General features: G+C 39.8%; 1 protein-coding gene and 1 pseudogene across 1 annotated transcript; both read left to right on the top strand.

Moving 5' to 3' along the window:
- The first annotated feature begins 6,301 nt into the window (after positions 1 to 6,301).
- Positions 6,302 to 13,431, top strand: LOC123412472 (annotated as a pseudogene).
- LOC123412473 lies at positions 8,838 to 10,734 on the top strand. Its single transcript, XM_045105420.1, has one exon. It carries the CDS (start codon positions 10,185 to 10,187, stop codon positions 10,530 to 10,532), a length of 348 nt encoding a protein of 115 aa, XP_044961355.1. The 5' UTR covers positions 8,838 to 10,184; the 3' UTR covers positions 10,533 to 10,734.
- Positions 13,432 to 18,395: the final 4,964 nt, after the last annotated feature.

Raw genomic sequence — 18,395 nt, 5'->3', positions numbered from 1 at the left:
CGAGAGGGTGGGAAAGGGTTCAACACTAGTTCTGTAGTGACAAGTTTGCGGCCAAGTCCAACACAACTAAGATCTAGCCCAAGAAAAGCAAATGCAAAACAAGGCAGCCAACCAAACCAGCCAACTGATTGGATAAAAATAAAAATATAATCCAGTAAGTGAAACAGGATGTGGTGGAGCACACATATCCCCCTAGTTAGAATATATGCCGTGTCGTGAGGACTTATCTCTAGTTAGTGATCTAGCACTGCAGCAACTGTCCGCCGCCATCGATTGCCATATCGGGCAATATGATGCCCCATGTGACTGCGTTTATCCCAACAAGCATTGCATTTGATCAACAAAGCTTAGCGAGTTGTTCTAAAATAAATCATGATGTTGCATTTGCTTCTTGATACAATATCAGGTGCAGGTGAGTTATTGATATATGTTTCATCTAGGTTAAAATTAAGAATAGTCGAAACGACATGTGTATGTATATGTTGTAAGAAGAAGAGAACCGACATGATTCTGACTTCGATTTTGTTCCGTGTATCCTCTTGTGACATGCATACTACAAAGTTGTGTGCACAAGCTAAGTTACACTACTTTGACGAAGGAAGAAAATGAAGGAAGAGTGCTCGTTGACAAACATGCTAGCACACACGAGTAGAGAAACGTAAATAGAATGTATCTTCATGTACTCCAATCCAGAAATTGTATATATCCATGTGTAAGACAATGCAAGTTTAACAGGGTTGGTTGGGATTAATGTGGGGTTTTAAAACTAATGAGAGGTTATGGGATCTCAAAAGGGTCATGAGATTCAAATGTATCTACGTCGCTCGACAAGTCTTACTAATGCCTTCTATGAGACGTTTGGGACGAATTGTTTCCCAAGGTTCGATTCAAGACCTCATATTGTAAGTAGAGAAAGAATTTATGAAGTCTTAATGCTTCTTTATTTACAATTGTTGTTGTAAGGTGGTAACCTCTTCTTCATTGTGGCCCATGCCACTTCCAAAATAGATTAAGGTGGAACTACCTGTAGCACGATCACAATCTCTATGTCCAGACTGTCCTATATATGCCTCACTTGCCATCATAAGATTGATAAGTTATCAATTGATATTTAGGGTTTTTCGGTTCCTCTTCTTCTCCATTGAGAATTAGGGGTGGTCGGTTTCTTTCTTTGCTAAAAAGCGGAATATATTGAGTAAATTGCCTATTTGATTCTTTTTTTTGAAACATAGGCAAAAGACTTGCCTCATTCGTTGATTAAGAAGGACAGTTTTAGTGTACAAAAGAACCAGCCTTACGTCGTAGCCCATCAACCTAAGATACAACCGGACTACTTTCACGGCATGATGATGCTCAAGAGTCTATCCCCCCGCAGTCACCCACAATTTGACCTCCTCTTGGATGAGCTTTAGGACGTAGTATGGCGGCATGATGATTTCTTATTCTAATTCATTACCCCAGGCATGAGAGATATCATGATATAATAATGTATAGACCCGATAGCTTCTTCTCTGCTAGCAGCATGTTGGGTAGAGAGAGCGAAATAGCTTTCGCGAGAAGCACAACATGTGCTTTCCCGAAAGAAGAAAAACCGTGGCCTTTGCTTTCCCTTTCCCAAACAAAGTGAAAACCACCAATGGTTCGGTATTTGGACATACAGTTCCAAAGATAGAACATTTTGTATAAACAACGCTGTGAAGAAAAGGTAAAACTCTCATGTTACGATGAGTGACACACAACAATGCAACCACTTATCAGGATCTAAAAAGATGGGAGTGATCTTTACAAGAGGTAACCCTAAACTAGTGATTTTGGTATTTCACTAAGCATCAACTTGACTATAGTTCAGTTACAACAGTAATAGCTCACTAATACCAGTCGATATGCTAATTTCTTTTTTATGCAATAGATTATACAATGGCTCAAGTGAATCTGGCACTAGCTTAATGGCACTAGCTTAATGTCGTAACTAAGAATTTGTCCATCCCAATATCGAAGGCTAGAAACGCCCCTTTTGTCATGCATATTATATGCCGGCATGTGAATCAAACTTAGATATTTTACGTGTTGCCATTAAGCACTAATTAAAGTCCTATGCCAATTTATTTCTTGGAGAAGGTCCGACCAAGGATCACACCATAAAACTAGAATATGAGCATATAATGTCTTAACTAATTAAAGTCCTATGCCAATTTATGCCAAGTAACACATATATTCTCTCAAATTTGTAACGGATCAAAAAGTTTTGTTCCTGAAATTTCCGTTAGCTTACGGTTCATCCATAGATGTTCAGGAAAAGAAAAACTAATTACTCTTAGCCCATTATATTTTCTTATTTCTTTCAGTACATCTCACATTCTCACATGAAACTAGGAAAATTTATCTCACGTGCAGTTTTTGTTCGTATGTAGACGAGCTCTCCAATGGTAGAATTTGGCAGTGCAAATATCCTTGGTTCCAGCCGATGCTGCTTCCCCTAAGTCTCAAGAGTTGGAGAGGTGTGTACGTGGTTGCTATTGGTAGATTGAATGAAATACTGGAGGTTAGAACTTAATTGATTAAGTATGTGTTTTGCACTCAAGATTAATTGTTGTTTCAGATTCGTGGAAAATATGTACCAGTTTGAGAGTTTGGATTTCATAAATACTCCTTCCGCCCAGAATTAGTTGACTCATATTTGTCTAGATACATGTTTTAGTGTTACATACATCCGTATATATACAAATGTAAGACAATTAATTCCATTTTTGGAAAATGAGGGAGTATTTGTATAAAAAATGTATTGGACGAACTAATACAAATTGTATTTTAAAATTTATTTACATTATATATATATATATATATATATATATATATACATACACTTAATAACAAAATTAAACAAATGCATGAACTTATCATGAATTCTATTTTTTTAATGTTTTGGATTTAGCCTTTGCATTTGGCACATGTAGAATGAAATATAAATGTTTTGGGGTGGGGGTGGAGGGTAAATAAATTTATCTCATATTTAAAATGATAAAAATGTTTTTCAAGACAGGTTAATTTAATGTATCCTGTTTAAAGTAAGAACTCTCAACTTTTTATTTGTACATGTGTATATGTAAAATATCCTGAGAAGGTATTTTATTAATATATTATGTAAACTAGTCTTAGATAGTTTGAAGTTTAATTTTCAGTTTCTGTGACCTGTTTAGGTTTGACTAATTATGCTCTAGAATTTATAACTTCGGATTTTTAACATCATCTTCAGTATGAACACAAATCTTTTTATTTCTAATATTTTTTATATTTGTTTCCTTTTGATTGATTCATGTGTAGTGTAATGTTCTTGTAGGTTGACAAGTTGTGGCATCTCGAGCATGTCTCATAGGAGAGTGGAATGAAGTCTATTGTACTGTTGGTACAGTAGCAGATGTGTCATTGTTTTATTGTGCAATTCTTTCTGTTCTTGCTATATTCCTGTGTAAGGAAATGTATTCAAGAGATGAGTTATTGTGTTATGTAAACCTGAGAGATGTATTATGTGATGTTATATGATGGATGATTTTAATTTGACTTGAAGTTTTCTTGATTTGAATATGAAAAGTGTTGGATTTAATACTGGACAAATAATTGGGTTGAAAAGGCTCAAAAAATAAAAATAAAACCAAATTTTGAAACAAAAAGTTGCTGAATTCAAAAATAAAAAAGAGCCAAAACTGAAAGTGGACCAAATGTATTAGGGCACTAAAAGGCCAGGGCCCAAAACAAATTCGATTTTTTTACTAAAGTGGCTGTAAATAGGCTAAGACCCAAAAAGAAGCCCAATAAGAAAAAGCCCAAAAAAATAAAACCAGCCCATGTGATCAATTGAAATGGGTTGGGCTGATTTCAGCCATGACGTTTTGATTTCGTTGTAATTTTGCCACGTAGGACTGCCACGTATAGGACTGGGTTTGATTGGCAACGACGATTTAGGATCGTCGTAAAGGTTACGACAATCCAGGAATCGTCGTAAAGTTACGACGATTTTGATCAAAACATCGCTGCTGTTCATTTGTGACGCTCCGTTTTCGACGCTTGGTTTTTCGTCGTGAGATCGTCGTAAATTAAAAACCGTGACGATGTAGCGACGAAAAAATAGCGTCGTGTATTAGCATATTCCTTGTAGTGGCTGGTATGGTATCGTTCAATTGTTGCGACCATTACTGCAGGAGCTAGAAAGGAAAGTGCAATGATCATGGATCACACAAGGCTCATATACATACTTGTGTATGTGTTCATCTCGCACCTAATATGATCGGAATACACGTAACTATTGTAGCAGATCAATGGAGGATCTCACATGATGAACGCCGAATCTCTAGCAGTATAATAAATGTCCCAAATATTGTAAAAGGGTCCAAAAATGCGGGGGGCTGGCATGTGTCTTGGGATGGCCTCCTCCGAGAGGTATACAAGTTTTGAGGCCAACAGAGCAGCGGGACCCACACATTCTTCACAAACTTGACACGTTCTCTCTCGATACCCGAAGACTAGCTTGGAGATGGTGCAGTTTAGAAGCAGCCTTAGGGAGGCTTATCCGAAACGAGCCCAAAATTTTGCCACACCCTATAGAGGCCACGTGATGAAGCTGTGCCAGATCTCAAGGACTTTTGGCATCATACGAATTTCCTAGGATTTAAACAATTGGATGATGCATGTCAGCAAGGTAATTTTGCCTCCTCCCCATGGTGGGACCTACCCCTCACTCGTTTGCACAAGGCCTACGCATGTCGCAAAGACATCACATAAGATTTTTCGTTCAACTTCTAGGTAGGATTTAATGTGCAGCCTTGCATATATGAGTTTTTCATGTCTAATCATATGTTGTATCGGGTCTATGATCTTTTGATGACTTGAAGAAAAAACTTTTTCATCCTGATCTTCGGCCGAACTATGAACTTGGATGGATGAAGCTTTATCCTCTCCATCCCCACAAACATAAAAATAATTATCAAGGACATAAAGGTATTCTTGCCGATCATGCTTAAGTTTTGTTAGATAAAATGGAAACCACAAGTTTAGTTAAATAGATCTAGTTTTCAAATAGACTGTAAAGAAGCAACAAGTGACAATTTCTATTCAACACAAGAGTGTAATGAAGACCGAAGCTTGCTTGTTATGGACTATCCGACTATTTAAACTGGTCCCAATGGTCGTCGTTAAGCGAGGTGGGACTAAACTCAGCTTCCACATTGATGAAAAAGAGAAAAATAAATAAGGAAAGTAAACATGCCTTTGTCGAGAGCTATTTCATAGGCACTCGACAAAGCAGCGCTACGGACAAAGCATCGTCAACCACTGCTGGACTTGCCACGTGGTTATATTTTGCCGTGTGAATATGGCTGGCACTTGGCAAATAGATAGTTAATTTGCCGAGTGTTGACATTTTGCCGAGTGTGCTTGTTCACTTTGTATCGGTAGATGCTACCGTTTGCCGTGTGGTGGCTACTGTTGCCGAGTATACCTCTCTGCTTATTTAGCTTTATGTCCTCTTCATGCACATGTACTATGAACTCTATCCATTAGACCAATTGTTATTTCATGAAGCAATGTGAAACAGTGCACGTACATCACCCAGGGTGCATATATCTTGCTGCATTGTTAGTCATGGAGAAGCAAGCTACGAGTTGACACGCTTTTCTGCTGGTATCGTATAGGCCACAAAAGGCTAAAGCTAGCGAGGCCAAGACTCAAGAGGGATGCATAGCAAACGAAAGTAACATATAAAATGTGAAATGGATTTGGGATTTGGGAATAGGAGACTTTGGGAATTATTCAAACACAAGGACGTTCGCCACCACAGCGACTCGGTGCAGCGCCTCACAGTGAGCGCTCGATCTGGTTACACACTGTTTGTGATACGGACCAGTTCAAGTGGTCGATGTAGATGATGGCAGCATGGCGAGAAACGTAGACAGAGGACTAGTGGGCGTCATTCGTGGCGACCACAGTGAAAACAGGTCTGCAAGGGCATTTCCACACTGTTTTACCATGGGACAAGTGACCCGGCAACGTATGCTGAAGTTACTAAGCTCCATGAAAAAGAAGTCGTATGATGGAAAAGAAGGCCGATGAGTCTACCCTGTCATCTCTATTATTAAATGAGAATCTGCTGTCGTGATGGTTCGACCACCTTCGGTCCCGCTCCCGCAGCCACCTCCTTCGATTCCGCTCCCCCTCCCGTTCCGGCTCCCGCCTTCTCGTTTACTCAGTTGGATACTGAAAAAACAATAGAAAGAGACGCATCCCACAGACCACGACCCCGTCTTCTCCCAACCTCCTCGATCCCGATCCCCTCCATATCGTGATGCCCACGATCTCCCCTCTTCTTCCCACCCGGCCAGGTGGGGAAGCCGTTTCATCATCCACCCCAGCGCCCCTCCCATCTCTTCCCCATTCCCTCCTCCTATCCTCTTGCATCTCCTACATGGCCCTCATGGCTGATTCAGCCCCTGTACGCCGCCTGGACGACCTCCTCTGCGGCCCTCCCTGACGTCGGACAAGGGCATAACCGCGCAGCCGCGTTGGTCAGACCAGCCACCGCTAGAGGACCAAGTAGCCACACCGTCTCCACCTCGTCGGCCATCCCACCTCTGGCAATTGCTGCTCGTCGCTGCTCGCCGCCCGCGCCATCGGCTGTACGGCGATGGCCCTGAGCCCATGCCTTTTCTATCGCGCCTATGGACCCTCGCATCGGCCACATCCGAGCACCACTGGGGCCGCCTTTGCATGCCTCCGGCACCTCTGCCGGAACCTCTTCGGCGACTTTGCTCATATGATCTGATGTAAGTGGCGTGACATGTTTCTTCATTGATTGGGTATGATGGTTTGCTGGAATCGATCGTTAAATGATTAGCCAATGTTTATTTGAGTCGTCTATGTCTGCAAGTGTCCAATGGAAACGTTAAAACCAGTCACAACATTGATTTCGTCCATGTACGACTTAAATAACTTATTGTTTTTTATGTTTATTGCTAAATAATTACTTCTATATATCGTCATTTCATAAAAAAATAGGGTGTCCTAATTGCTAAACGAATAAAGTTAAAATAGTTAATTGTGTATTTCATGATTTCAGAAAGGGTACATGTATGCATATATGGTTCTATTCTCTTTTTTCAGGTTTAGGTTACCGGCCGGGACTGTACATCAGTATGACATTTCTTCTCCCCTCAGTTCTAGGATCTATTTTTCATCCCCCTTTGGTTTGTTTCAGGACAATATTTTTATTTAGTGCATGCATGTTGATTTGTTCATGTGTTTAAAAGTAAGAAGTTTCATGTGATTAAAAGTAAGTGGGTTCATGTGTAAAAGTAAGAGGTGCAGCATGCTGGATGCGTCTTGCCGGAATAGTCGAGCAGAGGTTCTTCCTCGCGGTTAATTTACACTTCTCCATGGAGCGTCCATGAGGACAAAAAATTCATGCTCCAAATCTGCCTGACGAGGAGTAGGTTATCTAATGATTGCCTATTGTATGCTTGTATTTTCAGCTTGTTCAGGCAGGAGATGTTCTTTTGAATTGGTCACTTATTTCGAAAAGTGAAGCTGCACTCAAGGTTCGAGATGTAGTATCTGTCGATTGGATGATCTGTTTGAATCTTTACCCTGTTCTTTTAGATGGTTGTTTTTGAAACTCTTGCCGCCATCAGCAACACCTAAGGCTCCTCTTCATCAGCACAAAATTGCAGCAAGCAGAAATTTGAGAGGTAAACCTAATATTTAATTTTCGTTACGAGCTAATCTGGACCTTCTTTCAGATTTAGGTTACCGGGACTGTACATCAGTATGACATTTCTTCTCTCCTCAATTCTAGGATCAATTTTTCATCCCCCTTTGGTTTGTTTCATGACAATATTTTTATTTAGTGCATACATGTTGATTTGTTCATGTGTTTACATGTAAGATGGTTCATGTGATTAAAAGTAAGTGGGTTCATGTGTTTAAAAGTAAGAGGTGCAGCATGCTGGATGCGTCCTTGCCGGAATAGTCGAGCAGAGGTTCTTCCTCGTGGTTAGGATGTACAGAGTTTATGATACATAGACCTATTTTGTTTTTCTACTGATATCGATTTTTCTCCTTTCTATTTGTGAATTCTTTTGATATGTTCTTTACTCCTTATTTCAACTTTTCACGGCTTGTTGTTCTAGGATTTCAGGGAGTATGAACCAGTGTATGGCCGAACGAGATGCGATCGTTGTTCTTGGGGTGTTGCTGCCATTTTACTGGACATAATGAATGCACTGCCGAGACCTCAGTCTATCCACTGTAGGTCATGCCTTCGGATCAATTGTTCACAGTTGTTGGCATATTTTTCTCCATGCTTGTTTTGTTAATCAAATTTCTGCTTTTATTTAGGTACGAGTATTTAATGAATTTACACTTCTCCATGGCGCGTCCATGAGGACAAAAATTTCATGCTCCAAATCTGCCTGACGAGGAGTAGGTTATCTGATGATTGCTTATTATATGCTTGTATTTTCAGCTTGTTCAGGCAGGAGATGTTCTTTTGAATTGGTCAGTGATTTCGAAAAGTGGAGCTGCACTCAAGGTTCGAGATGTAGTATTTGTCGATTGGATGATCTGTTTGACTCTTTACCCTGTTCTTTTAGATAGTTGCTTTTAAAACTCTTGCCGCCATCAGCAACACCTGAGGCTCCTCTTCATCAGCACAAAAGTTGCAGCAAGCAGAAATTTGAGAGGTAAACCTAATATTTAATTTTCGTTAGGAGCTAATCTGGACCATGTACAAAGTCTGCCATAGTTCAAGCAAGATCTATGGACTGAAGGTTCGTTTGAGTTCCACTATTAATTCCAGTTAACATCTTATATCTTATATTTACTATTTGGATGCACCTTTTGAGCTTTGACGTTAATCCACATCATCAGAATTAAGTTAACCATTAGATTTAAAATCTAATGGTCAAGATCTTAACTTAAAAAGCATACACAAAGAATTAAACATGCATGTACAAAACGGATAGACACTGCATTATTGTGAAAAAGACATGTCGGTAAGAAAAAAACAACAAGGACGCAAAGGATTACCATCCCGTACCCGTCATATAATAAAGAATCGTCATCATCCACGTGTGTGTTTCAGAAAAGAGTGAATTCCGTCTTTTACCTTGTAGTTGTACATTTGTGACACATATTACCCCATTTAGTGGATTTTTTATCGAAATATCAGATTTTGATGACTTTTAACACGGTAATTCCTTAGATTTACATTTTTCTTGTTTATGTTAGATAGGGTTGACATGTTGCGTTAATGATTCGTAGAAAAATCTGTGAAGATCAGAGGACATTGTTGACGATCATGTCCAAACTTCTCTTGTCCATCGGTTCCATTCCTCATCATCGTCTATATATTTTTGAACCCCGGGCATCACCTCACACCTTGCCTGATGGACATGCATCAGAAAACGAGTGTCCAGAGCTTTCAAAAAGGGTATTATAGACGGATTTCCAATTGATGGGTAATTAGTGTCACAAATGTACAACTATAGGGTAAAAAGCGGAATTCACTCTTCAGAAAATCACATGCCTTGCAATAAAAATTTTATCACGTAACTTCTTCCATTAAAAAAAGAAATATAGTAAAAATATGTGTACAAATAAAGTTCTCCAGGACCCTAGGAAAATAGCCCACGTATGAGTTCCCACTAAAATTTAAACCAACATACATGTACGCTGGGAGATAGAAAAAAACTACAAATGAGGAGTCCACAAGCCTCACGTCAAAAAGGAACAAAAAATCACATGCCTTGAAATCTCTTCTCTCCTCTCTCCCTAATAATAAAGCACATATCGCTTCTGTCGTACGTCGTTGGCATTTTTGCACAAAAGCCCCTCCACTTTTGGGTATTCAACCCGCAGTCCCTGTGTAAGTGGATCTGGAAAAAACGTTTCGATCCAACCCGTGGTCATCTCCTTCCTCTTATCCAGTCCCAGCTCTCCCCGATGCGCCGCCGGCAGCTCTCCAGGGTCGCCGGCAGTAGCGAGTTGTGCTTGGCCGGGGATACGTTTGAGATAAAAAAACATCCATCACAATTACCCTGACGGCGACTCGGCCGGCGGCGCATCTCGCCTGCGTAGCACCCCCGCCCCCTCCCTTATCCTCCTCCCCTCGTCGTCGCCCGTTTGGATCCGGCAGCGACATGGCCTCTACCGCGCTGGAGCAGCTCGACTGCGAGCGGTGGCTCATGCGGCGGCGGCGACACGACACTCCTCCGCACACGCCGTTCGTGCTCTTGGGGATGGTGGCGGTTCTCGTGGCGCGAGGTGGCGCATCTCGTGATCCGGCCGTCTGTGTCCGCGCGTGCAGGGTGCTCCAGTATCGGGCCCTGGTGGCCAAGGCCAAGGCGACGGCGAGGAGGACTGGAATCCGGGCGGCGAGGAAGAGGACTGCCACTTGGAAGAGCATCCAACGACAACTCGTGTGTGCCACCGTGAGCTGCAACGGCCTGCACAGATGGAGCCCCTGGGGAGGAGGAGGAGCTTCTTAGCAATAGTAAGATCTGCTTGTATTAAATCTGCTCAATTCTCATGCCAATTAGGGAATGGGATTAGCACCCTAGCATTTTGTTTTCCTACTCGATTAGACGGTGCTCCTTGATCCGAATGACAGGGGTGCTCAGCTCAATTTGGTTGGTCTTTCGTGATGTTATCCAATTGCATGTAGAAATTCCATCTTTATGCTCTGAAAAACTTACTACTCACACTCTAAATACGGAGTATACATTAGTGTTCTAAGGTTATATTGCACTTGAGCATTTGTGCTCTAAGTTGATTTACCAGATGACATCATCGGTCTTGGATGATTTTGCACCTTCATTCATGCCTTCCATTGGGCATTGATCCACATTAAGTACCTTCAGCTCTGTGCCATTGATTTTGATTGATAACAGCTTTAGATCACGTCCGTTAAGAGCGAGTGGAGACAAAGAGTTTGTGATGAAGTCCAGAACCTCATTTTGAACGTCTCAAACTGAGAAAAATAATGGATGAACAAACAAATACACAAGAAAGTCCTGAAGCATCTAACTAGAAAACTAATGGCATGGTTCAAAAGATACAACACTGATATGATTCTCTAACTAAAGTACAACTCCCAGGATGAATCTTCACCTTCATTGCCTGGAGATACAGCTATTTTAGAAGTGACTATGGTCTTTTCATCACCAAGATGAAATTCTAAATCCACCTGCAGAATAATTTTGTGACAGTAAGGGGTTAGAAGTGCTGTACAGAAAGAAAAATAGCAAAATCTATGGCTTTACAGGGGAAGTATAGCTTTGACTTGAATTTATTTGTTTCCATAAAATCATTTGAATGACAGAAGCAAATTCGTTTAAAACAGGGTAAAGAGTGCCAGGGTGTTATTACTTAATCACTTTACATACACACATCACACCAAAACGCCTGGCTTCTCTGGCCTGTTGCGTGGTTTTGCCTACTGACAGAACACTGACTACGGCGATGAACATACCGCCTTTCACTGCCTGTCTTGTTGAAGAAATGTTTCTCATCGCTGCAGGATTATGCCAGCTGAAAACAAGAAATGCCCAGTCTCCACATGTTCATGATTTACAGTGTGCAGTAGTCATGTTTTTCCTTGAAATCTAAGTGCAATCAAATATCAGAACAAGCAAAATGGATAGATGTAGATCTTCAGTTTCTACATTGTACACTATCTGCTGGTGGACCAAAATAAATTATTCTTATACATAGGTTCTACCTCAGGTATTTTTAAGTAATAGTAGAAGCCCTGAATTTAGTATTAGAAGCATGCAGAATTAAGACTATCCTGGTTATTAACAAACCTTAAAGCATCACTATAGACTTAGAAAGTTAAATTCTCTGAATGTTCATAAAAAAGTTGGGTAAAAACCCAATGTAGCAAAACAACTATAAAGATATGAAATCAAACAAGATCGTGCTTTGGGCAAAAAAGATCAAGTGTCAGAGAATGACCTCCTCCTGCTCTCCAAAGAGAAAGTAAGTTCCATGCTAGCAGGAAGCAGACAACATCCCGGCCAATTTAATGGATATTACAGTGTGCTGAATGCCGAACACTCAATCTATTTATTGTTAAATTCTCATGTTTGAAAACAATAAACATTTGTGACCAGTGTACATACCAGATTAAGTATGGATGTTTACAGATAATTTCTTAGGGAAAATTGATCGGTCCATCAGATTTATGTAGCATAAGTCTTGATTGCATTTTCCCCACATTTACTGTGCACGATACATGGTTAACCATATTGCTGGGTTAGGATATGGCTGCATTTTGCAGTTTGAGGAGGGAGTGAATCCTACCGCATATGCATTTGCTGTGGTGGAATAGTGGGGTGGTAAAGATACCCTCTCCCTTAGAACATTTGTGGCGGGGGAAATACAAAATCTAAATGTTGCACAGCCTGTGAAGTACGATACCAGCCTTAGCCTGGCTGCGTTCATGTACCTGACATGGATTCAGGAATTGGACCAAATCATTTGTTTGGGTCCAATTTGCAGTTTATGTCAAGACGAATTTCTTTCCTATTATTATGTATCTGTAACTTGGAATGCATAACTGAACCTGCGCATAGTTTCACAAGCTTACTCGTTTCATGTTCAAAGTATCATTCTGAATTTTTAGCACCTTCATCGATCTAATCAGTGCGCTGCAACATTCTCTGGTACCACAGGCTACGCCGCTGGTAGCTGGGTTGTCGGTAGCTGCGGCTGCGATGGGAAGCAGATACATGATTCAGGCATGACAGGACTTTCGAATCCATGCGGCCATGCCACACGTGCGTAAATTCTATCCCGGTGGATTCGAGACGGAGATGAGCAGAAGAGAAGTCGCATTGATCCTTGGCGTAAGGTGATGTTTCTTCTCCGTCCATGTCCTTGCTAATTAACCTGTATCTTCTTGAAAATGTCGCTGCTGAAATCTTGTACGCAACTGTTTTTTGAGTTACATTAAGATATGCTGAAAAATACGCAATTGTTATTGTTTCAGAGAACGTGATGCGCTGGACAAGATAAAGGAGGCGCATAAGAGGGTGATGGTAGCCAACCACCCTGACGGTGGCGGCAACCATTACATTGCGTCCAAGATAAACGAGGCCAAGGACATGCTCATGAGGAAGGGGAAATCCGGGTCCATTTTTTAGCCAGTGCATACGAGATGGAAGTTATTTTGCATTTTTCGCGGTGAGGTAGTGATTCGCTTTCCATCAACATCATTAACATCGTTGTGCTGATACCGTGCATCTGAACAAAGATACGCGTTATGGAAACAGAGTAATGTGGCTGATGTAAGTTTACCCAAAGGCTCCAGTTATCATGCTAACATTCTGTTGTGACAATTGGGCTGTCTTACTTGAAAGATTGTATATTTGGGGTTGTTGCTTACTGATGTGTGTATGCTAGCAGTTTGTTTCTGATTATTCTCATTGTTTAATGTCATCGCTGATAAAAGTATTAACTTTTTATGATTGTATTGTCAGAAGATGTTTCATACATCTTTTTTTATACATGAAACAAGTTGTGTCTTTTTTATACATGAAACAAGTTGTATCTTTTTTTGCCCGGTGCAACACACGGGCATTTGTACTAGTTATAAAAAAACACGTGACATCTCCCCTTTTTTTGGACACCTGACTTCAACCTTCTAAAAAGGAAAACATTAAAGATTTTTTGGGGGGGTCACATATATAAAGAAAGTAATATATATGTACCAAGCTTAAAAAGAGCTCACGTCCAAGCCCCAGCCAAAATAGAGACTAGATCGATGTATGCTTGCAGATAGAAAAATAAGACCATTAAAAAGGAAGCTTATGCCTGATGGAAAAATAAATTTCCATATGCACATAAAAAAGACCCAATAAAAATAAAATAAATCAAAGAAAAACATAGATGGATTTTTTTACAAACATACATAAAGAAATATAATTTAAAATATGTTTGTTTTTTGTACTCGGAGTTGGCAAGCTAGACCATTGTGTATTTCAACTAGGAATATTTCCAAACCAGATCCATTAAATTTTAGAAAAAATAGAGGTAATGAAATTTATAGGCATTTGAAGAAACTCTATTGTTTAATTTGATGTTGGATAGATACAGTTGTAATTCCCATTTTAAAAAAGGAATCCGCATATGAAATCGCATGAAAACGAAAACTATGTAGCCCTCCGCATAATGTACAAAAACAAAGGAGCAAATAATGATTCATCAAGCCGCCCTCTTGAAAAATGATTTTATTCATCGTCGAAAAATAAATTTGAATCCTACCTACAAAAGTCTCTCCCCAAGAGCTCCAAGATATCACCACTACCCAGGTCATTAATCTCATATGTGAAATCACATAATTACAACACAAGTAGAAAAGTATGTGTCATTTGTCACCCATAAAAATCATGTACTAACGTACAAATTAATATCATATGAAGGAATATCATTACTTTTTGTTGTAGGGTCGTGCAAGGTAGAGTGTCAGTATTCCAAATAGGAATATTTCTCACGTAGTACGAGATATTGTGTTGTTTACTTTGATGATAGGTAGACGAATTATCAGTTAAGTATAGATTGGTTTTTTAGTTATGACAGGAGCACCACCAAATGCATTAAAGGATACATATTTTTTTTATAATCCGAGTAGCATTATGTTGTGGGACATATCTACACCAACATCGACATAAACATAATCATAGGTAACGATATCCATCATAAGAATTATCTCTTAAAAAAGTACATAATTATTATAATCATTTTCCCATGCGGCTTCTGCCACTCATTTCAAATATGGTTCAGCTCTAGGAGTGTGGAATGTATCTTTCCCCAGGTTTTTACGAAGATGTATTACATATTATACTCTGGATCAAAATCATATGTATTATGTTGTAATAAGTAAGATGTGTATATTGCCATGTGGATCGAATTAATATAGTATTTTTTCACAAATATTAGGTGGCGTCAAATTCATGAAGAAGTGTATCTTACAACTATAATAGGAAGGCTTCATTCAAACCAATGATCGCAGTTTGCGCAACATAGACTCGACAAGAGATGCTCTTTATCCAATAATGAAGCTCATTTTGTGGTATCATTGTTTGAGTAATTTACCTTCTGCACTTTACGTATTAATAAGTTTTTGTTAATAATTATGTGTCCTCATAATAACCAGGCCGTGCAGCGGCACGGGCCGGTGAATGACTAGTGTATATTAATTTGCATTTTTTAACAGTTTTCGGTGCATGTTTGGAGAAGAGGATAGAAAAAGAGGCTTGCATCTAGAGATGACAAGGGTAGTCACCTGATGCAACTAACATTTGAGTTTATACGTAATTATTCAGGTAGTACTCCCTGGCTGGCTGGAGTATGGTGCGATGAGTTTCAAAAGGCAATACCCTTTAGCTCGTCACACCCACCGCCTCCTGTTCCCCCTTTGCTGAGGTGGTGCAGGGTTGAAGCTTTGATGTCCTTCACCATGCCAAAACATCGAAATTTCCGTTATTTTGAAATGTGTTACTGTGAAATATTATCTATGAAAACTGTTTTATCACACACAAGTTATAATAAATTTGGATGCTTGATTTGATTCATGATTCCTATTTGCTCTCTTGCAGCAGCGACACACGCGCGCGTGTGTGTGACCGGCGAGATCCCATTTGAAAAGGTAACAAAGCACGTTCATGGGTGTCAGGCATAATGCCTAGCAGGGACGTAGATCATACGTTTAGAAAGGTACCATAACACGTTCATATGAGAACTACTTTGAAGCTACACAAATTTCTCATGTGCTATTTTTTAGCAGAAGGTACTAAAATATCCTGTACACAAATTTGATTTCTACTAAAACTCTGCCAAGATACTCAATTTTCCATGTTACTACAGTACTAAAATGTACCTTCTTACTAAAGTTTCACATAGGTAGGAGGTCAAGGGAGCAAAGGGCATGACGAGAAGGAGCCAGCTGAAGAAGTTACTCATAATATACTTATGTTGAGATGTCCTTCATGTAACTTGTAATTCCTAACCACTACAGCAATTGTGATACCATTTCATGATAAATTTGTTTGTTTAATTTGTTTAAATTGTAGATGATAAAGATTAGCCATGTACACAGTATTTATTTTTTCTCACCGTATGGGTGGCCTAGATGATGGTTTTTTTTCTATTTACAAAATTAATATGTGGAGCATGAACATAAAGAGTCTTACGTGTTATAAAACGTTGCAACCTGCAAAAAAGAGTCAAACCTTCTTCCCCTTGCACGGTACTATACATTTTATTTCTATCTTGTTCAAAATTTGAAGAGTTGGTGGGTGAGATGCAAGGGGATTGCGGGTCAAATGTGCCATTGACAGAGATGGAGATCTAGGAGAGGCGGAAATAGTTGATAAACTGCTTGATTGCATGAGAATCCTATGAATATATATGTCAAAGATAATTAGTGTTTAATCATTAAAGTATTTATGTTTCCGTTGCAACGCACGGACAATTAACTAGTACAGTGTACATGTTTGATAGCTGGTTCGGGCTGCCTGCATTACCATTCTAGCAAACTACTCCCTCCGTTCCAAATTACGTCCCAAATTAAGTGACTGTACAAAATTGAATCACTTATTTTGAAATAGAGAGAGTACTATATAGCACCGCAAAAATTCTCTCAAAAGTCACTGTACAAAATCGCCTCCAACCTCTGTTCGCTCCGCATCAGCCTCTGCCTTCTTTCTCACTCCGTCACTTTGTGGGGACGGTCTGGAGTGTAGGAGGAAGGCAAACCATGATGAGCTTCTCTATGCTCCCGGCCTTGGATCTGTCCGTTGAAAGCTTCGATCCATCCTTGCCGATCCCGCTGTAGCTCGATCGACTAGGAGGGAGGGGTCAACGAGCTTGACTTCTTGATGTTTGTAAAAAATGATTATTTATTCATTTATATTAATTTTAAATTGCGTTCTATTTTTAGAAAAGGAGTGCTATATTACTTGAAAAGTTTAAGCAATATACTCGGCCTTTGCATAGCAACAATGCACACAGCCAACAAAGGCCTCGTACCAAGCCAAAATAAAAGAAGAAGGCGAAAATACAAAGAAACTAAGTTACCTATAACACCTAGGTCCTAGGTGGCCCAATCCTAAGATCATGCTCCCATCCATATCGGGTAAAAGTATCCCTCGGTGTAGTCTCCAATCGTGTACACACATCTGAAAACAGGTCTCTATTATCTACTCGTTGTAAAGAGGACCATAAACAAAGTGTTCCGGTATATCTATAGATAACCTACATAAGAGAAGTACTTTTATCGTTAAAACCCTTATCATTTTTACAAAGCCAAAGTGACCAAATTACGGCAAGCGCTGCCACCCTGAGAAGAATTCTAAACATGTGATCAATTCCGTGTATCCAGTTGCCAAATATGTTAGCAACACTACAACGAGGATAAAAGCTAGAAGCTAATTTGATGATAGACCATGTAAAATGAGCTAATTTACATTGGAAGAACAAATGTTTTATTGTCTCATCGCGCGGACAAAAGACACATTGCGTATTTCCATGCTAATTCCTCTTAATAAGGCTATCTTTAGTAATAATGACTGCGTGAGAAGATATCATGCAAAGATTTTATTCTTAAGAGGTATCTTTATCTTTTAGATCTTCTTGTTATTATCAACTCGCACATCAGACTGGATAAAATCTCTATACATGGACCTCACTGAGAATTGCCCATTCCCATGTAGGTTCCAATGACATACATCGGACCCTTGTGACAATTGTACCGTGGTTAACTATTGGAGCAGGATGTTCCACGTTTAAAGTCTAGATCCAACTAACTCTCTTCTTAATGTTACATTTGACGGAAATGATTCCAAAAACTTGGCGATAGTATCACCCTTGTGATCCACAATATTTAATAGAGCTGGATATTATTCCCAGAGTGTAGCACTAGCCACTTATTCTTCCAGAATCTAATTTCCGAGCCATCCTTGATGGAGAAGGAACCATAGCGGAAGAAATATTTCCTCGTTCTCATTAGATCCCGCCCAAAAGTGAGAGTCCCCAGACTTCCAATATACTTTGGATACCGCCTTTGAACCCACATGTTTTCTCATACATCTTCTTCCGTCAATAAATTCAACAACCATTTGCCGAGAAGGGCCATATTCTTGAACTCAAGGTCATGAAATCCCAACCCGCCTTTGTCCTTGGGACGACAAACCACACTCCATTTAGCCAGCCGACATTTCTTTCTCTCGCTATCTCCTTGCCACAAGAATCTCAATTGGAAGTAATCAATTCTATGTAAGACTCATTTTGGCAACTGAAAGAAGGGAATCATACATAGTACCATGTTACTCAGTACTGTAATTATGAGG

The sequence above is a fragment of the Hordeum vulgare genome, chromosome 7H (assembly GCF_904849725.1).
Source record: "Hordeum vulgare subsp. vulgare chromosome 7H, MorexV3_pseudomolecules_assembly, whole genome shotgun sequence".
Classification (NCBI taxonomy): Eukaryota; Viridiplantae; Streptophyta; class Magnoliopsida; order Poales; family Poaceae; genus Hordeum; species Hordeum vulgare.
This window is presented reverse-complemented; position numbering and strand designations above follow the sequence as displayed.

Coding starts and splice junctions, on each gene's coding strand:
- LOC123412473 (XM_045105420.1), top strand. CDS start 10,185: ATGGCCTCTACCGCGCTGGAGCAGCTCGACTGCGAGCGGTGGCTCATG.